Raw genomic sequence first — 22,147 nt, forward strand, 5'->3', positions numbered from 1 at the left:
CAAAGTGGAGAGAGGTCTACCCGGATGAGTTAATTATTTTTTTGAAGCTGACGGATCTCGTTCACGGTGAGTGACCGGATGATTTAATCGACAACAACCGCTCACTCGGCGGGGGCCTACATTTCAAAATACTTTTTTTTATCATAATAACTTATTTTTTAATGGTTTTTATCAGTGACAGGATGAATAATTTTCTTTAATTTCTCATCGATTTGTGTGTTCTAAAATTTAAATAAGAAGAGATGCACAATACTAACTGCAAAAATTAATAATTATTTAGAGTAATATAATAAAAAAAACAATTGGATAAAATGAACCGCAAACCAATGATAGAACCTATATAACTAGACTTTAATATCTATATTTCACTATTTTATTATGAAAATATATCTTCCATCGAGATATTGAAGGACGAAGTCCCTTCCCTAGTTGAATGTTACCGTTGTAAGTAATAGGTTCATCGAAATCTTGGGGGCAGTGTGTCAGAATTTATAGCCCGGTGTACCTAGTAACAGAGACCATACCACCAGCGTCCCCAAGCCCGGACAGGTGACAAATCCAGCATGGGTAGCAGTACCCCACTACTGATGGTCGCACCTTCGACGCAAGCCACTCAACCCAGCAGAAGGAGCAGCAATGGGTGGACCAATCCCCACTTCGCTCACAGCAGTGGGAGCAAGAATGGATGCTGAAGCAACTCCAGCCGACACCCTACCTATAGAGGTAAAGAGTCAAACCCTTTGGAGAGAGCTCCTAAAGTGGAACGACGAGCAGGTTTGTATGTTATTTGTAACCCCCTGCTCCACGAGCAAGTAAATAGCTCATACTACAGGGGTACAAGTGACTGGGTGGAATGGAGTCCTTATCTATTATTTTAGTGTAAAAGGTTGTCGTAGTTCAGTATAAATCGGAACGGGAAAAAAAAGAGGTGCAAGAAAGCACACGGGGGTGAAGATGTACCATAATAGGAGGAAGTGGTGAGCAAGAAATGGGTAAGACCTCGTCAGACAAAGCTACTCAGCAGTATCGCTAGCACTGGAGTTAAGAGAGTCCGAGGAGATATCAATTGCAGCAGCATGGGTAGAGATGATATCCTCAAAGTTGCAAATTACTCGTCTCATCAGAGAACGAAAATGCTTAAAATTTGTGGTTGTTAGCACCACAGCCCCTTGGGGGCTCAAGATTTGAGTACGGTAGCGCTCAGTGAGAGGGCAAACCTTAAGATAGTGATCCGCGTCAGCAAACTCCACACCGCAGTAGCAGGAGGGCTCGACACAATGCGAAAGGTTGTAGAGGTAGGCCGGAAATTTGCCGTGCCCGCTTAGAATCTGAGTCATAAAATGGTTGACATTATTGGCAAGAGAGTCAATTCTGGGTAATAGGGCGTGAGTATACCGACCCTTTTCAGAATGGTCCCATTGCAGTTGCCATCGGTGCTTTGAAAGGTCTTTAAAGACCTTGCGAAAATAGTTTCTGGTCAGTTGGAGGGAGACAGTAGCCCCGTCACCCAAGGCCACAGCCTTGGCTAGAGCGTCTGCTTGCTCATTTCCGCGGAAGCCCGCGTGAGCCTTTATCCAAGAGAGCTTGACAATGTCAGTGCCAATATCATTGATGAGATGCTTAATTTCGTGATCCAAAGTAACGTCAGAGATTGGGTTACGGAAAGACTGAATAGAAGATAGTGAGTCAGTGTAGATCATGGCAGGAGCGACGATCATCTCGTCCTTGATCCAAGTCAGTGCCCGAAAAATAGCAAATAATTCGGCCTGAAAGATTTCAGTTTCCTTGTTGAGGTGGAACTGGAACGAGGTCTGTTCAAGACCGTTCCAATAAATTACAAACGCACACCCGACGTGTGAATCAGTCTTTGATCCGTCGGTGAAAAGTTCGTAGTGGGTCTCAGTAGGGTCGATTGTAGTGCACGGATGGCCTATCCGGCTAGCCGGATGGTCGGCCCAAATATCATAGGGATGGAGTAGGTTGTTAGGAACAACTGTGGTATCGCAGTGAGTCACCGGTGCATTGATATGGAAGAGTCAAAAAAGGCAGGCCTCCCTACTGGCAACCAAGTCAACTGGTTCCAAACGGGCAAGCACTAGGAGAGCATCAGTGGAGATGGTGCGATAAGCCTTGGTTATGCGCAAAGCGAAAATACGCTGAATGGTTCTTAGTTTCTGGACCAGTTTAACATTGCCTGTCTCCTTCCACCAGGCACCGGCTGCGTACACAATTACTCTTTCAATGCCCCGCTGGTAAATTTGCCTTAAGGTGGCCCCAGTAATCCCCCAGGTTTCGTGGGCATACTGGGCTATACTTTGGGTAAGGGCCGCTGGCACCGGAGATCCCAGTGTGACTCCAAAAGGCCGGGAAACAGGACCGCGGTGCCCGCCGCCCCACCGCAGGCTACCCAATCCGCCGAGGTGGCCAGTTGGCACGGACCCTCTCCGTTAGCCTGAGTCGAAGCTCAGTTTCCAGCCAAACCTGGCCGAAGTCGGAGGTGGAGATAGGACCATTTGATCAGAGCTAACATCTCCCAGTGCGCCACCGCCCTTATGGGTTACAAGAGCAGGACCCCGACTCCCCGGTAATGCCACCAGTTATTGCACACTCTGAGCCATTAAGGGGCAACAAAAAATGTCTAAATAAATAAAATAAAATTCCAAAATAATTAAGTTAATCATAAAAGAGAGAAAAATTTAGAATTTTCAGAAAGCCAAATGTCAAAAAGGATATCCGACACAAAGAAACGAAATTGCGGAATCGAAAATTTTGTAGCATTCTCTATGATGTCGGCGGGCAACGAACAAGTGGTTAAAGAAATCATGATTCAATACTCTTCAATAATTCTGTATTTATGAACATTTTATTTCAATTAAATGACATATAGTACAGTTCTGCCGTTAAGAGGTTGAACTGGGCGAATATTGTCAGCCATTGGCTGTCTGCACTTGTTCAAAAGTTCAAGGAATTGGTCCAACTAAAATTCATAGCATATAGATATAGTTATATGATATATATGTGCATACGTTAAGAGACATATACGCGTATATTTTACCTGTTTGTAGCTTATCGTAATAGGCGTCGGTAAAATAACCCAAGTGACGGCTTCCTGGCATTGCGGGGTCGTGAGAGATCCTGCGTAGGTGAAGTATTCCTCGTGTAGGCCTTTCGCAGGCAGAAGCTGCGAAAGCTGTATTGGGCCTTGAACTTCAAGGGCGGCCTTCACATTGGGATCCGTTATTTGTTGAAGATTATCCGTTACAAATTTCAAACCTTGCAAATCGGATTTTCGTTGAGCCTACAACCAGAAAAAATCAAAGGTAATTGCGTACGCACAGTTTAATCACAAAATTGACTTGTGCATTGGGTGTTGCAAATCATAGAATTAGCTTCCCCTATTGTTTTGCAGGCCTATTGTAAACGCTATTAATACAGGGAAATTCAAGTTTTAGTTGATTAATTAATTTTCATAAGTATATCTTAATCCTGGTATCATAGTGGGCTTAGTGGCGTAACTTAGCCCATGCGGTGCATTAGAACCCACATTAGTCAGAGTCTTCAAAGAGTTGTTCGATTTCCAAGCACCCTTCTGAAAACCGTTCCAAAACTCAGGCTACTCACAAATTAGGTGTATAAGCTATTGGGAACAATGGGCATATTCGTACGATTATGTTAAATAAGTAAATAGTGGAAAAAAACCTACATTATACCAAGAATTGACGTAGTTCCGTTTTCATACATGTTTAAGATCTAATAATAATAATAATAATAATCAGCTAGGCTAATACCCAAGGCACCACCTTAGGCCCAAGTCATCTAGCGCTGCCTTTAAACAGGTGGCTGGGTTAAAATGCGTAGGAGGGCGGTGGCAAGCCCTTCATGCCACGCGAGCCAACAGCTCCGAACACTAACTATTAATCACTAAATTATAAGACTGTTATTGCTATTGTGAGCTCTAAGCAATTAATAACAAACTTAATTTTATACCAGATCAGTATTAAGGATAGATAATATTTTTTTTGTGTATCTATCTGAATAATATGACAGAAATTATAAAAAAATACTAAATATTCTTATTTCTATTAAAAGAAATAACTTGACATTCGCAACTAAGTTATTAAGATTTTCTTGGAATCCAAAGCTGATCTAGGAAAGTGACGGAAGTCACATTATTACCACTTATTAGGAGAACTGAACAATAGGGGGTCTCTAGCTCCTGCAGTGTGATATTTTGTGCTTAATTATTAACATTCATTAAATGTTAAATATTCAGCTCTTTATATTACGCAATTGACATTTTCTTTTGCATTCAAACAGATGTAATTTGGAAAAAAAACTATTTCATCGTAATGCTTGTACTTAAAGGCATAGGTTTTCTTCAGTGTGTCACCCTTTAAATTTACTTTCCTTCCAAACAAATACCCTGGAGGTAGGCCAACAGCAGAACACATTGGCCTACCACCAGGGTATTTGTTTGGAAGGAAAGTAAATTTAAAGGGTGACAGGCTGAAGAAAACCTAGGCCTTTAAAGCAAATTTAACTCTACATAGTAATTAAAACAATCCTACCGCTACGAAGACCGCTAGTACGAGGAGTCCGTCGGCGTGTTTCGTTGCTTCTGCTTTACTTGGATATTTAGTGTTGACATGAACGAAATGAATCTGCAAAAATGTTTCATTATAGCTCATATATTTATTTTTTTCTTAAAAATTATGAGCTATGAAATTTAAGGCATTCATCTCCTAGCAAGCCCAAACGACACAAAACAAATATAAATAAGCCCATTGCCTCTACGCACTACGAAATTGCGTTTAGATTAAGAGGTGTTTTCTAAGGAAAATATTGTATTGCGTGACATTATTCTAATCAGGGGGAGTTCCTAGCGACTGCCAAATGATCCCATCAAGTTATCAACTCTCTTTTTATGCTTAAGTGGAGATAAAAAATAATTAAGATACATGTAGAAATTGAGATTTTGCTTTTGATTATATGAAGGTTTAGTCAATACATGGTAAATTTAATTCATCGAGTAATAATGTTTCGTGTAACTTTACGAGTGTCGTACATCAGAAATAATATCAGGATATATCTAGACTAGAAGATGGAAGTGTTAGTATCCTATTGCGCGAAGACCAAGTTTAACAACGAAGGTGACCAAACGGTTTAGGATATCAAATTTATTATTGTTGAGCAATCTCCACCCTCCACCTCTTCCTCTATCTAAAAACTTGAAAATGGAGAGCTTAAACACTGAATCACCAATACATTTGGATGTGTACACAATCACTGGGCCAGTATAAAATTAAATTTGACATGAAGGGCTTGTCACCACCCTCCTACTTATTATAACCCAGTCACCTGAAATAAAAGGCATAAAAAGTAACTAATTGCCTAAGGTGGTGCCTTGTGTATTAGCCTAGAAAAAAACGTCACCATGTGCACCCACGTTGACATGTACCAGTTCGATTTCATTTTTTGAGGGAGGAACATTTTGAAAGACCGTGAGACGAATTGGGAGCAACACTGTGCCGTACAAGAATGTATTTATTAAACTTAGAGAGAGTCTCTATGTTGAGACGATTTTTAGCTTTGCTCGCGTTCCACACCTTATTATGATAATCAAATCGGCCCATTATCTGATTGGTTCCCTAAAACTACGTGTGTCATGCACGACAAGGTTAGTAGAGAAATTAGCTATATATAATTGTCACGATTGACGTGAATACGTTTCGAAGAGAGATAGAAATATTTTGGGCCACCGACAAAACAAACAGAGATTATCTCTAAGTTTAAATAAATAAATTCTGGACCACACAAGTATAAATGAATACATTCGGGGTCAAGCAATTTTTTATCGGTATAGCACTTGCCTCCATTGAATGCGCTTTAGTATCAATTCGATGTTCCGTCCCATTGTTATATTTCCCAAAGTGAACGTGGAAGGAATCCATTTTGAATGCATTATCACCAGCGACACCACCAGTAATTGAAATACCATCGGGTACAACTACTTTAACTAAAATTAAAATTTCAATAATAATATATTACTTATAAACCACATTTAAATCAAACTTACTTTTTACGGCTACTTTGGCAAAAAAATTATAAAAAAAATTATTGTATGGTACCAATATCAATATTTGGTCTTTTTAATTATTTCTAATAATATTCTTTTATTTTAAGGGAATAGAACCTCAGGTATTTGGTGTAGAACACCAACACTTAAAATATTGACAGATCCATTATATGACTCTAGATATTTCAGGCGCTAGTTAGTGAATTCTTGCTCAAATTGTGACGGGCTCTTCTATAAAGAATGCGTTGAGGTTTTATTCTTTTAAGTAGAAATTATATTATATTATATTATATTATATTATATTATATTATATTATATTATATTATATTATATTATATTATATTATATTATATTATATTATATTATATTATATTATATTATATTATATTATATTATATTATTATTATATTTAATAATAATCTTGATTTTTTTTCTGTGAAAGACTATAAAGATATCATCTCTTTTTTGCGGTTATGTTCATACCAATCCGAAATATAAGTACTTTTTCAAGATAAAAATATTATAAAATATATCCAACCTGTGTGACCATCGTTTTCTATTTTCGCACTGCGCAGCGTCTTTCTGTAATCTCCCAAATTCAAACTTGTTGGGAGCCGTTGCAGTTGCGCGCTATATACGTTTATGTCTATCGGAGATTGATGACGGCCATTGCATCCTGAGTAGAGCTTTGGCCAGCCGTTACGCTCTATAAAATTACAACAAAAGGTAGAAAATTCAACACTAGGCTGAGTTTCCATCATCTGTTCGTCCTGAATTTTGTTTACTACTATCTATTATTGGCCAGATGTTGAATAAGTTACCACTGTGTGCTCAATTCATCATTTGTGGTTATTGGGCCGATTTTTGTTTAGTCAATGGCGTAATTACTTTACTTCATAGCATTTTATTTAATTATTTTAATTTTTTATTATCTCTTGTTTGTTCTTAACTTAAATATTTTTAAATCTTTTTTTTTAATTTGGTAACCACCCAAACAGGGGTGGCTAGCAACGTGTTCTTTTGATGCGTCCACTCTTGCTCAATTTGTTTTTCGTTTAAAATAGAGTACATTTAAGAAGACGTATAAGAAATATCACGATTATGTTTTCTATCATCCCGAATTATGTTATTTCCGCCACTTACGTGTGTATGAAAACTCCCCTTTTGATATATCAATCTCGCATCCTGAGCCGAGTTCATTCTCTCGGGCTCTAATTTCTGCGTAAAACATATAAGATAATTAGTAGCAATAATTATATTAAAATATATCTAGTAAACATGAATTAGTTTGGCTTAAATAAAGGATTATTATTTGGAAAAATATGCTAACCACAAATCTATGGAAATATTTTATTAATAATATCTTATTAATATTTTTATCAGTTAAAAACGGTTGAAAAATTTAAGAAATTTAAGGTAAAATGGTTGATTAAAATATTAATATTAAAAACGTAACGAATTTCAAATATTTAGACTTAGTAGATAAAACTCGTCTCTCTGATGACATATTTTGCTTAAGTACCGCGAATTTTGTTTTATTTACAAGTAAGGTTTTCTCAACCATGTTGACTTATATATTTTAATCGTTCTGTGAATAAGATTACTTACCACTACCCAAAAATAAAGTGGCATAAAACAAGAAACATAAGCTAACCAAAAAATTATTTCTCATTGTCTATAAAATTGAAGTTTATAACTGTGAGATGGGAAATGACTATCCTATCTAAGTCTGACGATTTATTGGTTAAGAAATGCGTGTACTTGATGAGACAAATCAGTTTTATGGGGCCAAATCCCATTATTCATTTTATCTTTTAAACCAATAACTCATTTGAACTTAATTGTCTTGACAGCCAATGTCATGACACATCAACGCCAACTGAACCTTCGAATGAAATTCCTGGGATTAAATCAGTGACCTAATTAATCACTGTTACCAAGTTTATTTCGCGTATCAGAATTAACAAATGATTGACTGAACAGATAAGAATCCATCTGTTCGGACTGATTTGACACTCATTGTTATCGTTAAACGAGGGCTAAAATGATCAAATAAATAATAGTCGAAATACGCTGAGAAAATATGATTTTCCAAACAACAAAGCGGAAACTTTATGGGTCGAAGGCTTTCCAAAGCCAGCTGAAATGAGCCGTGCTTTATTGAACTCTGGAGATTATTAATTTACATACATTCAAGAATGTATTTATTTATACTAGGTATAATTACTATGCTGATACTGATTTGTGAGTATGATTGTCAAATGGGTGGATAACGTTCAAGGAACCAATGAGATACTTTTTGGGGAAAGAAGCTTATTGTTAGAGTGTAAGAGTGATTGCGAGCAACATAGTCATCATCCCTTAGTATAAACAGGAAACTATATAGGTATACACTTGGAATGTCTAAGGAAGATTTTTAAGGCCGTGATCAAGCTTGTAGAAACGGGCGTGTCTTAAAGCGGGAAAACTCACGAGAAAAACTCTCGCACCTCACTACCCTAATTCGACGAAAACTCGTCATTAAGCCTAGTCATGCTTATTATATTATTAGCTTACCTGAATATCTCTTTTATAACCATACAAATACATGAAATTAGGTATCACTACACTTCTTTCGCGAAGAACGTTATAATTATTTCAAAATATTAAGTACGATAACAAATTGAGGTTTTTAAATCCAATGTTTTATAAGCCTTTTTTGCGCGGGAAGATCGCCAATTTGTTACCATGACGACGCATTCTTTTCGCGTCAAACCTTGAGCCAATGAATTTGAAATGTCGTGTTACGTCTTACACTTGACGTAGTTAAGCCCCGCCTTTTTCTCGACGCGCTTTCGTATCACCGTCCCAATGAAACCTTAGACATTCCAACTGTATACCTCTATAGTTTCCTGGTATAAATAAATACAAGCCAAGCATGATACAATTTTAAAACAATTTGCATAATTTAGAAAATAAATATTTTTTAACTTTATTCAATCTAAATGCCATAAGATGAACACTTCGGTTACAATGTTGTAAAAATATTGGGCGAGTGAAACGGCATTCATAGTAAACACCGAATTGTTCTTATTCAAGTATTAAATGATTTTTGAAAAGTAACCCTTAATAAATAAGTGTTTTTTATGAATTAATGTGACCTTCTTGTTTGAATGTAGCCATAGAGATTGAAAATAAATAGAGGGAAGATAACCGCGTTAAGGCCTTCCTTCCTTTGTTTACATCAAATGACAGTTGATTTTCAAAAAGGCATAATGTATTTTATTTCACCGCGCGTCGATGGCGCCACGTAATCCGCCCATCTCATGGCTTCCTAAATTGGCGAAAAGGGCACTCGTGGTCAACTTCGCCAGATACAATAGTGCCTCTATTTCTTTTCTATCTCTATGAATGTAGCTTCTATGTCACAACTTCAACTTTGGTAAATTTTCACGTGCGCGTGCAAACCGCACGTGTAAAAACTATTCTAATAAAGAGCAACATAAAAACCAGTTCGGCAAGCGTAGCTGAATTTATTAAGAACTATTCTGCTTAACTACGTATTTTTTTTTTCATTATCCGTAAAATATGTGATTGTTTGAAGTAGCCCTTAAACTCCGTATCCTTAAACAGTTGAATTATGGAACAATTACCATTTAACTCTATTGTTTTAGTCGAGGTTTGTCATAGGAATATTTATAAGTCTCTTCCTATGTAAAAATTAAAAATGAACGATCACAGGCTCGAGAAAGTTTTCAATCGGTGCGAATTTCCCACATAACCGCTAAAGCTAACAATATCTATATAAATAAAATCTGATGTTTGTATGTATGTATATATATTGGTTTGTTACCTTCTATGCACGCCCAAGATAATTGTCCGATGCGCACGAAATTTGGACTGTGCCATTGTGGCCCTTGGCGTCAGGTTATAGGGGCGTCTTGAGATTGCTAACCTTCGTCGTTTTTGACCACGGGACCAATAACCGGTGACCACAAGGCCGAAACCCCTGACCTCGTGCTGTCAAGAGACGCTGGCATTCAGTTGCCCCCCCCCTCCTCGACGCGGCACCTCTGGTTCTAATTACCTCATTTAGCTGCTGCATGGTGCGAACTTCGACCCTTTTTGCTTGAGTTCGTTCTTTTTTCTCACCCCCCCCGCCCCCCTTACTCTCTATATCTGTCACTTTCTTTCGGCTGCGTTTGTTACTCGCCCATCTGCTCTTCGGTTTTCGTTGGACAAATGGTAACTTTTCTGTTTCTTTTATTATGTTTTAATTCATATAGCCATTACTATGACCCCTCATTTATTTCATATAGCCATGCCACCTAAAAGAAAGCCTTATTTGGGTAGAAATACATCTTTGCCTACGGACGCTAAAAGAAAAAGGGACAACGAAAGTGACGAAGCAAGATAATTAAGACTCGAACGTGTTAGGTCTTTACGGTCACGTGAAACTCCTTTGCAAACGGAAATACGTTAAGCTGAGCAACGTCAAAGCACAGCTGTTTCGAGATCATTCAGTATATCACAATCCCGCCGTGATAATGAAAAACAAAGAGCGCAAACTTCGAGGTTACGAGAAACGTCTTCGCAGACGCAATCGCGCCTTGAGCAACTACGGGTGAGTGCGGCAACTTCGAGATCGCGAGAAACGTCTTCGCAGACGCAATCGCGCCTTGAGCAACTACGGGTGAGTGCGGCAACTTCGAGATCGCGAGAAACGTCTTCGCAGACGCAATCGCGCTTTGAGCAACTACGGGTGAGTGCGGCAACTTCGAGATCGCGAGAAACGTCTTCGCAGACGCAATCGCGCCTTGAGCAACTACGGGTGAGTGCGGCAACTTCGAGATCGCGAGAAACGTCTTCGCAGACGCAATCGCGCTTTGAGCAACTACGGGTGAGTGCGGCAACTTCGAGATCGCGAGAAACGTCTTCGCAGACGCAATCGCGCCTTGAGCAACTACGGGTGAGTGCGGCAACTTCGAGATCGCGAGAAACGTCTTCGCAGACGCAATCGCGCTTTGAGCAACTACGGGTGAGTGCGGCAACTTCGAGATCGCGAGAAACGTCTTAGCAGACGCAATCGCGCTTTGAGCAACTACGGGTGAGTGCGGCAACTTCGAGATCGCGAGAAACGTCTTCGCAGACGCAATCGCGCCATGAAGAACTACGGGTGAGTGCGGCAACTTCGAGATCGCGAGAAACGTCTTCGCAGACGCAATCGCGCCTTGAGCAACTACGGGTGAGTGCGGCAACTTCGAGATCGCGAGAAACGTCTTCGCAGACGCAATCGCGCTTTGAGCAACTACGGGTGAGTGCGGCAACTTCGAGATCGCGAGAAACGTCTTCGCAGACGCAATCGCGCCTTGAGCAACTACGGGTGAGTGCGGCAACTTCGAGATCGCGAGAAACGTCTTCGCAGACGCAATCGCGCTTTGAGCAACTACGGGTGAGTGCGGCAACTTCGAGATCGCGAGAAACGTCTTCGCAGACGCAATCGCGCCTTGAGCAACTACGGGTGAGTGCGGCAACTTCGAGATCGCGAGAAACGTCTTCGCAGACGCAATCGCGCTTTGAGCAACTACGGGTGAGTGCGGCAACTTCGAGATCGCGAGAAACGTCTTCGCAGACGCAATCGCGCCATGAAGAACTACGGGTGAGAGCGGTGACTTCGCGATCGCGAGAAACATCTTCCGAACGACGACTACGGCTACAATCTCAACAAGATAGAACTTAAATCTCAAGATCTAAAACATGGATCTGCATGAAAGGAGCTGCTTTCAAATATCAAGCGGATGAACGTTATGAGGATATCACATTGCTCTCTATAGGAGATATGTCCTTCATTTGTAATTTCTGCGGCGCTGCTAAATGGAAAGGCGAAACTCCTGGCATGTGTTGTTCATCGGGTAAGGTAAGCCTACCTACTTTACTTGAGCCGCCAGAACCACTCAAATCTCTTCTCACTGCCGATACCGCACAATCAAAAACGTTTCTCACGGGTCTCAGAAAATATAACTCGAGTTTCCAAATGACGTCCTTCGGCGCTACGAAAATTATTCGGCCTCCGGGGTTTATGCCAACCTTTAAAGTACAGGGCCAGGTTTACCACCTCGCTGGATCATTGCTTCCTCTAGAAAACGAAGAACCCAAATTTCTTCAGATTTACTTTATGAGGACAAGCAATATACCTGACTTAGATAAAGATATTATCTTGCAATTGCAGCGCATGCTCCATGAACATAATGTTTACGTGAGGAATTTTAAAACCGCACTGGAAGAAATGCCAAACGATGACTACAAAGTTATTATAAAAGCGGATAAGACGCCGGTTGGTCAGCACCCAAGACGCTTCAACGCTCCTGTTGCGAAAGAAGTTGCTATTGTCATAGTTGGCTGTGATTTTGAAAGACGAGATATAATCATTCACAAACGAAACAGTGAACATCAAAGAGTAAATGAAACTCATCGCTCATACGATTCGCTGCAATACCCATTACTCTTTTGTCGTGGCGAGGATGGCTACCATTTCCAAATTCCTCAAGTCAAATCAAATACCTTCCAACCAATCCATGGGAAAAAGGTTTCTGCTATGGATTTTTACGCGTACCGATTAATGATTAGGTCAGGATGCCTCAATTACATTCTATTTTACCGGCAACTTTTCCACCAGTTTGTCGTTGATATGTATGCCAAAATAGAAACTGAAAGACTTCTTTTTGTACGCACAAATCAAAAGAAACTTAAAGTCGAAGATTACATACATTTAAGAGATGCTATTGCTACAGACGGAAATGCTTCTAAAGTGGGACGCACAGTAATTCTACCGTCATCTTTCACGGGTGGACCATGCCATATGCACGAATATACTCAAGACGCCATGACTTATGTCAGGTATTATGGCACGCCAGATTTATTTTTAACATTCACCTGCAATCCTAATTGGCCTGAAATTACCGCTGCTCTTTTTCCTGGACAGTCATCGCAAGACCGCCATGATATTACAGCAAGAATTTTCCGGCAAAAACTGATTACGTTTATGAACTTAATAATTAAAGGTTCGAGTTTCGGAGAAGTCCGATGTTGGATGTATTCCATTGAGTGGCAGAAAAGAGGCTTACCGCATGCCCACGTTTTGATTTGGTTAAAAGAAAAAATTAGACTAAAACAGATTGATCAGGTGATAAGCGCGGAGCTTCCTGATCCCCATGAAGACTCCGCACTGCATGCTGTAATCGTCAAAAATATGATATATGGTCCATGCGGTGTGTTGAATCCTAATTCACCTTGCATGAAAGGTGGTAAATGCACTAAACGATACCCGCGCCCTTTAGTACACGAGACTTCGACAGGAAAAGATGGCTATCCGCAATACCGGAGAAGGAGTCCAGGTCACGGGAGGTTATCAGCCATTATTAAAATGCGAGGTCAAGAAGTTGAGATTGACAACAAATGGGTTGTTCACTATTGCCCTTTATTGTCGCGCATATTTTGTGCCCATATAAATGTCGAATTTTGCAATTCAGTGAAATCAATCAAGTACATTTGTAAATACGTTAATAAGGGTTGCGATCAAGCGGTATTTGGCTTAGAAACTACTGGTCAACCAATTGATGAAGTCGAACGGTATCAACTGGGCCGTTACATTAGTTCGAACGAAGCTGTATGGCGGATTTTGGGTTTCCCCATACACGACCGTTACCCAACAGTGACTAACTTGAGTGTCCATTTGGAAAATGGTCAAAGGGTCTATTTCACAGAAGCCAACGCCCAAGATCGAGCTCAAGATCCTCCAAACACAACTCTGACTGCTTTTTTCAAGCTATGTCAACGAGATGATTTTGCAAAAACGCTTTTTTACTGCGAGATACCGAGATATTATACCTGGAATATCAGCTCTAAAAACTTCAAACGTAGAGTGCAGGGTGTACCCGTTACTGATCATCCTGGCATATATGCAACTGATGCACTTGGTCGTGTATATACAGTACACCCCACTAACGGCGAATGCTTCTACTTAAGACTGTTATTACACACTATAAAAGGTCCGACATCATTTAAAGCTCTTAAGACCGTTGATGACACCGTATGCACCACTTATCGCGAAGCATGCCAACTTCGAGGTCTTTTAGAAAATGACGCCCAATGGGGTGCTACGATGAGAGAAGCCGCATCGACGGATTCGCCTTTCAAATTAAGGAATCTGTTTGCCGTTCTTCTGGCATTTTGTGGGCTCTCAAACCCAATAGGACTGTGGGAGGCACACAAAGAGAGCTTGGCCGAGGACATTCTAATAAGGGCGAGGATAAATAACAAAATGGAGAGAGATTTCACAGCAGGAATGTTTAACCAAGTTTTAATTTTATTGGAGGATAAAGTTCGAAGTATGGTCAGAAAAAATTTGCAAGATTTAGGTCTTCCATCGCCGCAGAGGGACGAAATAATCACTGAATGCAGAGATCTTTTGCGCGAAACCAACTACAACACCGATGAGTTAAAACAATTCATTGACGAAAATGAACCACGACTGGTCGAAGGTCAAGTAGCTGCCTATAGAATGGTATTAGATGCAGTTTCATCAGAAACTGGGGGCCTTTTTTTTCTCGATGCTCCTGGTGGTACAGGAAAAACCTTCCTTCTATATTTACTATTATCTAAAATTAGGAAAGATAATCAAATTGCTCTGGCGGTAGCATCATCGGGAATTGCTTCAACACTTCTATCTGGTGGTCGGACTGCCCACTCTACGTTTGCACTTCCTTTCAACTTAGCTTATGCTGAAAATCCAACATGCAATATCAGTAAAGGCACTGGTAAAGCCAGGGTTCTCCAACCTAACCACCAACCTGAGAGTTTCATTGCATGGAGACAAATTTGCAGCACGCTTCGCAACCTTCCTTTTGGAAATTGGTAACGGAACTGTGCCAATCGATCCGCAAAGCGAAAACATCAAACTACCTTCGCATTTTTGCCAAAATTTGCAAGCTTTGAATATTTTAACTAATCAAGTCTTTCCACAAATAGAGACGAATTATAAATCCCACAAGTGGCTTTGTGAAAGAGCTATATTGGCGCCAAGAAATGACAGTGTTTTCCATGTTAACACACTTATTTTTAAATCACAAAATGGTGATCGCCCTCATAGAGTCACGAAAGAAATTAGACTCATTTGTAATTTCGGGACTCAAAACCCTTTGGAAATGAACGAAAAACTTTCGTTTTGTTCAATTGTTTTACGTCATATTTCTGTATTTTAATTTTTGTAAAAGTTTTATTGGTTTAGGCAACGTTTGATTCGGTACCCTTGTTCTACTTAGCGCTTTTCCGTTCTTTTTTGCGCGTTCATTTTGCGCGTGTTAAAACCTTTTAAAATTCTTCAATTTAATATTCTTAATTTTGTAACCACATCGAAGCTATATTCTGCCAAAGTACCACGTATTTTCTTATTAAAATTAAAACTCCTATTACCGTTGTTTTACTTTATTCTTTTCGTTAAAATGACTATTTTTAGGTATTCAAGGGAATAACATTAGCAGTATGGAAAGAAGGAAATTTATCTTTAAGAGATATATTTTATACTTCTACTTTTATCTATTTCTCGGAAGGAAAAAATACCGATATGAAAAATCAAAACGAAAAAACCGCCGATGTAGCTGCGTTTCTGTTACTCTTTTATTACCCAATATTTTCTTTTAAAACGCAACACCGATCGCATCCGATCCGTTTTGTTAGTTTCGTCATTTACATTCTTTCTACAGTTCCGGCTTATTCGTTTTAGTGTAGCTGTCGAGCTGATATTTTCTATGAGGAATAAAGATAAGCGTTGAAACTATAATCTGTGAATGCATTTCACGTAGTGACGTAAGACAGCCAAATCAGTTGGACCTAAAGTACTTGTTTAAAGCCGTCAAAATGAGTTCCATTATTCCGAGATCACAGGATTGCGATAATTCTCAACACTTCGAAGATGATGGAAACAATACATTTTGTTTCAGGCCTTTGGATATCCCAAATTCAAACTTTTTCATTTTGGATGACGCGAAAAAAAACGTGTTCAAACTGGGTAAATCTAAAAACGATGTGGATTTCGTGATTGAAGACGAGTCGTTAGCTAATGTACACGCCGTTCTAACACTAGTTTGTGATTCTTGGGTAATTTCTAAGGAAAAGACGTTGGAATCGTCGCGTTTGATTCAAATTAACGGGAAGACAGTAAAGAAAAGTTGCGTTTTAGAAGAAGGTGACGAAATTATAGTGGGAATAAATGGTGGTTGCAACTTTCGGTTTTCTTTTGAGAAGTACCAGGGTCAAGATAAACGGATATACGACCCCGATTGCTCAAATTCCAAATGTCATTCGCGACTGCACCGCGAATTTTTGTGCGAAGATTGCATGGATAGAGAAAACGAAATTTACAAAATATCTGGCATTTCGGGTAAAATGGAAAAGACGAAACGATATAGTCTGTCGCCGATGGACGAAAGTACTAACAACGGCGAAACCATTAAGATTCCCGACAGTAGTAGGTATACGTATATTTTTCGTAGTAAATCAGATTGGAAATATCAAATGGCGGTAGTGATGTTTGCGCGAGGAAATAAAGGTTTTTACGCTCGCTGCGACAATTTCAAGTTGAACCCGCGCTCGTTTTGCGTCAGTTCGCAATATCCCGAGGACTTGTTTGTTCTTTTGAAAGAAGGCGATACAATCGGAATTTCCTTCTCAGATGAGCACCAAGAGGATGCGCAATGGTACGAATTTGCCATCGTAGTTCCTCATGCGTGTACCAATTGCCAAGAAAATGCGTTATGCGAAAACTGCATGCCAAATAAATTAGGAAAATTCTCTCCAGAAGTTGATGACCCAGAAATAGAAGATCCCCGATACTTGGTGTCTCTTAGTGACGAAAATAATTGCGATTTCATCCGATTACTTGGAATCAGAATGGTTATTGGCAATGTCAATCGAAGTGACCTTGACCACGTTTTGGAATGTGACCCGTCTGTCGAAGTCCGAGTTGAGTTCATAAGAGGTCGAGGTGGGTTATGGTTTGTAAATGCATCGAGAGAGGGTTCAGAAAATTCTTTCTACGTTAACGGTATTGAATCTGGTCCATATCAACTGTTAAAAGACGGAGATGTGGTACAATTTGGTGCATCTACGAACAGGTAAATATTTTTTACTGTATTTCCAAACCCTGTAAAGAATCCTAAGCTGTTCCCATCTAGCACGGATGTAGGTTTTTACGAGTTAGTTCTAATTTTAAATTTCATGTAGCAATATCAATCTGAGAAACATTCTTCAAATTAAAAAAAATGGGGAATAACACTCCTTTCCGGTTAACCACGCCAAAACCCAGTCTGTGCTAATTCAGTAGCGTCCAAACCTGGTTATAAAGGACACTGGCGTCCCACGCAGTTAAAATCTACTGAAGTTGTTAAATTATTTTTTTAAGTTTAACACTAAGTCTCACAGCTTTAGAAACATACTGTTTATCTAGGATTAAGGAATTTGCTTGTTCAGTTGAATTACTTATATTATTATAATATCCTTATATTATAGTTATTAGCTCGATTAAAAGCGACCAATATAAAACTCATGCTAAATGAACAGAACTTTGATGGCCACTTTGGTAGTTTAAAGAAAAACCAGCTATACGTTCAGTCGCGTTAACAAGAAAACGTAATTTAACTTGGCTCTGGATTTTAGAGAAGCAGCTGTTCCTATATTCACTCTATAAGCTGGAAAAACACAGATAAATATTCCAGATTTCCAAAGCCATCTAGCCTTACTTATATTATCAGGAAATAAGCTAAATAATATAAATCTAAGTTTAAGGGATAAAACAGATCTCCGAAACGAAAACTCATGCAGATAAAATTGTTATTTCATACGTCACCAGAATAAAGTCAGACATTTCTGCTTAGACTGCCAGTTTATATTTCTGGCACCGTTTCGTTTATTAATACTTCCAAGATAATCGCTGAATCGATTTTATTGAATCGCCTATTGACGCATTATTAAATTGGTTCCTAACCAAAGTCTTTCGATTCAACACAGGCTATGATATTTATCAGAAATTATTTTTTCAGGCGTGTTTACCTTTTCCGTTACACAGCGATATCGAAACATTGGTCATTTCGCCTGGACAATCGCATCAACATCGCAACGAGTAATCTTATAAACTTCAAAACAACGAACGCAAGAAACGATCGCCAAAACTGCCTCGAAGAAACGCGTTTTGTAAAATTGAACGTCGAAAATTGCACGGAAAAAATTAATTTGAAATACGGCGAAAGCAAATTATTTAAACGTTCTTTGGTAATGGATAACCACGAGATGAAGAACGTTCACGACGAAATGTACCTCGGCAACGTAAGAAACGAATACTTTTTAGATTGGATTAAAATTAACAATTCTATTTGTAGAGATTTTAGTCAGAAAGTAGAACTCCTCGAAGACCAAAGTAATAATTTCTTTCTAGATGCTAAGATTTCAAATAGCGAATGTCGTAACTATCATCAAAACGTCAATATCTCTTCAAAAACGAATAAAAATAAAACAGTATATTTGGCCTTAATCAGTTTAAAGTGTAATATGTATCGCCATCAATTGAAGCTCGTACCATCTGGAAACGAAAATTCTCAAGCGAACGTACGGATTAGAAACTTTAACTGTTCCAATTTCCACGGCGAAATATTAGTTCATAGTAATAAAGTAAAAAACTTCATCCACGATATTTACATTCAAAACAATTGGTGCGACGATATCCAGCAAGAGATAGTAGTGGTCAACAAACACGTAATGAACGGCTATTTAAGAATATGGCTCGTAAATGTTTACAGTCAACGATGTTTTCAGAAAATAGTGATAGATAATATCAAAGCCAAAAAAATGCATATAGATATATTGTTAGAGAATAAAGGTAGTGAAAAGTACAGTGTAGAATTATACATTAACAACAAGGAGAGTGTAAATATAACTTACAAGATAAAACACTTTCATAGCGTAGTTGAGAACGAATCGTACGAAAATGATCTGGTACGGCTTACGGTCAGTGACTTAAAAAGTACGGAAACTGCTTTAGTTAGTTACGTTAAAGTGACTAACACTTTAGAACATATTTTAAAGTATTGTTTTCGCCTTGGGTTTGACCTGGGGTGGTACTTGATCCGATTACCGACATACGGCGACGATACACTAATATCGGAGACCTACAACGTTCAAATAAGTCGTTTGCTGCCTACGGCGCTTGGTACCTCAAAGCCGGATGACAGTGAATTGATGGAGTACATCAAACAAAATCATCCGAATATCATCATACAAAACTACGGGGCTGTCTACGGCTGTATGTTGGCATCTGGACCTGTTAATGTCCATGTTAATGAACAGTCTAATTCTGTCGAATGATGCTTAATTACAGTTCATAGGGTTTTTATGTTTAAAAAGTAATTGCTTAAGCTAATCAGGGAAATATTTTCTTCTTTCATAATATTTTATGGAAAATCATGCTCCCTACGGATAAAATATTATGAACTTACCTACTAAAATCAAAGACCAATTATATGTGTCCGGCTTCCCATGATTTTCATTGAATTAATATCTTTGATATCTCTTTCTTTTACTTAGAAGTAGTTATTTCGAGATTTTAAAATTAATACATTGTACGGAAATACCAGAAACCGTATTTCAACCTATACTTCAGAGGTTTCTCGTATTAATCATAATTTTTAAAATCTAAATCCAGAAAAGTGGATGAGCTTTATAACTTTAGTAAACTGTAAATCTTTCAAATGTTTAGTCGTTATGCATATAAGAAATTATATCTTGTTATTAACGTTTCTTTTGTTATTAACGTCAATAAGTGTAATTAATGAAAGTATAAAAAGAATGTTCATGTAATTTGAGAGAGATTATGTCTATAAAATGTGACGTAAATCCCTTAGATATGGCCAAATTACTTATTTTTCGTTGTAAACAAAACTAACCCAAACATTAGTTTTATAAATAAGGAAAAGACGAAATGAGTAAAATTTAAGATATAACAATGCATAACGAACCAATAAAAAACTAGTTAGATCTTTAAGAAAAATTGTTTAGTTTAAAAGATATCTGGTTCTTTGTTTCCCTGCTGTCTGCTTTTGCTTAAATTTGCCTCTTTGGTTATATACGACGCAGTAGACGGAAATATTGATATAGAAATTAGTTTCGTGGTATGATTTTCTTTTTACACATACAAAAATTGTTATCATTATTATTAAATATAGCAGTACTCGTTTTAAATTCAGCAAATTACCTTCATTAATAAAACTTATTTTTCCAAAATACGGTACAGAACGCCAATGTTAGAACTCATACAGATTAGGCTGTGTATTTTTAAGCTAACCATGAGGTTCTTGAAAGCAGTGACAACTTAAGTTTTGTAAGAACGGAAAGAAATGAAATTACATACTAAGCATTTCTATTTTCTGATTGTAGATAACTAGTCAGCGTTTGCTTAGATCCTATTACTGAACTGGTGCATTTATTCGTGTGAATTCATGTACTTAATGTTGTTTGTTGATAATAATTCCATTTAACCTAAATATTTTCATACATAAAACCTGTTACGCTTAGTTCCATTTTCAGTTAACACGGGTAGTAGATTATTCTTAGTAAGTTTGTACTCAATTACCTCGATCAGTTTTCTTGCTTTCATTTATAACAGAAAATTTTATTTAATCAAAAGCCCAATTTTCAATCACAATTTTTCCGAACAAAATTCACGCTTTTGCGTCAAAACCAACCGCAAGAAGCTTCTCTATCGGCTTTGTTGTCACGAGAAGCAAATATCTAAATGGTTTGATATAGGCTTCTTTTGAAATAAAAGCGCGTCCAAAGAGCAAAAGCGAAAAGCCTAAAATTTATCGAAATTGAAAACGGGGCTTAACGCTCGAAAATCATGAAAATCGACTAATATTGTAAAAAGATGAAATACTTTTAATTTTTTATCGAAGGTGGATAATGAAATAGAGATGGCGATCAACTACTACACGAAACGTAGAAAGAAATATAATAAGCCATCAGCAAAACATTTTCATAGAAGCATTGTTGACAAATAACGTATTAGGTTGTTCTGAGAACTTGTTGTCTTTGATCTGAAACTTGAAAACCAAAAAATAACTGTAAGGTTCGGGTCTCACTTCAAATTATATTTTGATGACGCCAAAGATAGGTAAGGCACCCCTCGAATATCTTTTTCAGCGCCATCTACATTCAGCTACCAGTTCCCACGTTCACGTTTTCTAGGGTTGACTTCACATGTCTTATAATTGTGAAACTACCAACTATTTGGCTTTTTATGAATAATTTAAAAATTAAATTTAGCTTTAATTAAAGTTGCACGAAAACTATTTAAGTTTAAATCGAACTTTTCCAGATATAATTATACTCTGAATGGCATTATACAATTGCTTTTGTTTGAAAGTAGGTGGTAAGTGATACTAGTAGCTCCAGGTGGTAGCACCGTAAATTGTCAATAAAGTCTAAATACGTTCTTGTGATTTCCCATGTCAAGTAAATAGAGATATTCAGAATTCCGCGGCTTGCGAAACGAGACCCTAATGGAACCAACAACTTTATTTTTATTATATTTTTAATGTTACTTAATATTCATAAATAATAAAATTTTGTTCCAAGGTTAAAAATTGTAATAATTGTAAAAATTATAAAAGATCTGCTACTACATGGAGTTGTTTGATAAATCATATTTATTTATCGTTGGGAGCTTTCGGACCGTAGTGCTTCCTCAGCCTATATTACAAGCATACTAAAATATACGTTTTTCCTACATCGTTTACAAAATATTATCTTCGACCTAACACCAAACTTTTTTCTTCCCCCCCCCAACCTTTAATATTAACCGCACCTTCATCTAAATTTAACATACCTCTATCTTTTATCAAGATAGCTTCTTTAAAACATCTTTTAAACCATGTAACTTCAGTCGAGTCCCGATTTATTTTATGGTCTTTTTTTTAATTAATATGCATGCCTAATCCATTGTTTTTATCACATTTATTTACACCATTTTAATGTTCCGCTTGTCTT

The 22,147-nt window shown here is 38.0% G+C and overlaps 4 protein-coding genes across 4 annotated transcripts; 2 read left to right on the plus strand and 2 right to left on the minus strand.

Moving 5' to 3' along the window:
• Window positions 1–1,013: 1,013 nt before the first annotated feature.
• Window positions 1,014–9,197, minus strand: LOC149922060 (uncharacterized; the record flags this gene model as incomplete). The annotated part of the gene is made up of 3 exons (XM_090162236.1): window positions 1,014–1,993; window positions 2,060–2,174; window positions 9,180–9,197. Coding segments are annotated over 3 exons (1,113 nt in total), but the record flags the coding sequence as incomplete, so codon positions are not given.
• On the minus strand, window positions 2,873–7,794 carry LOC149922061 (carbonic anhydrase 2-like). The gene is made up of 7 exons (XM_090163863.1): window positions 7,685–7,794; window positions 7,220–7,294; window positions 6,615–6,782; window positions 5,867–6,016; window positions 4,569–4,702; window positions 3,056–3,298; window positions 2,873–2,977 (listed from the first exon to the last, which is right to left on the minus strand). Exons 1-7 carry the CDS (start codon window positions 7,746–7,748, stop codon window positions 2,873–2,875), a joined length of 939 nt encoding a protein of 312 aa, XP_090019989.1. The 5' UTR covers window positions 7,749–7,794.
• A 2,625-nt stretch (window positions 9,198–11,822) lies between the features above and the next one.
• On the plus strand, window positions 11,823–14,972 carry LOC149922062 (uncharacterized). Its single transcript, XM_090162237.1, has one exon. The coding sequence runs from the start codon at window positions 11,823–11,825 to the stop codon at window positions 14,970–14,972; it is 3,150 nt and encodes a 1,049-aa protein (XP_090018363.1).
• A 998-nt stretch (window positions 14,973–15,970) lies between these two features.
• LOC149922063 (uncharacterized) lies at window positions 15,971–19,638 on the plus strand. The gene is made up of 2 exons (XM_090162238.1): window positions 15,971–17,226; window positions 18,151–19,638. The coding sequence occupies exons 1-2, from the start codon at window positions 15,971–15,973 to the stop codon at window positions 19,466–19,468; spliced, it is 2,574 nt and encodes an 857-aa protein (XP_090018364.1). The 3' UTR covers window positions 19,469–19,638.
• Window positions 19,639–22,147: the final 2,509 nt, after the last annotated feature.

Source organism: Leiobunum rupestre, chromosome 11 (genome assembly GCF_980474605.1).
Source record: "Leiobunum rupestre chromosome 11, qqLeiRupe1.1.hap1, whole genome shotgun sequence".
Lineage (NCBI taxonomy): Eukaryota > Metazoa > Arthropoda > Arachnida > Opiliones > Sclerosomatidae > Leiobunum > Leiobunum rupestre.

What these genes read in the sequence shown, in the direction of transcription:
- LOC149922063 (XM_090162238.1), top strand. Translation starts at nt 15,971, where the DNA reads ATGAGTTCCATTATTCCGAGATCACAGGATTGCGATAATTCTCAACAC. An exon ending in TTTGGTGCATCTACGAACAG is followed by an intron (nt 17,227 to 18,150) that starts GTAAATATTTTT and finishes TTATTTTTTCAG; the next exon opens with GCGTGTTTACCTTTTCCGTT.
- LOC149922062 (XM_090162237.1), top strand. Translation starts at nt 11,823, where the DNA reads ATGAAAGGAGCTGCTTTCAAATATCAAGCGGATGAACGTTATGAGGAT.
- LOC149922061 (XM_090163863.1), bottom strand. Translation starts at nt 7,748, where the DNA reads ATGAGAAATAATTTTTTGGTTAGCTTATGTTTCTTGTTTTATGCCACT. An exon ending in CACTTTATTTTTGGGTAGTG is followed by an intron (nt 7,295 to 7,684) that starts GTAAGTAATCTT and finishes TGTTTTACGCAG; the next exon opens with AAATTAGAGCCCGAGAGAAT. An exon ending in TACTAGCGGTCTTCGTAGCG is followed by an intron (nt 3,299 to 4,568) that starts GTAGGATTGTTT and finishes TTCTGGTTGTAG; the next exon opens with GCTCAACGAAAATCCGATTT.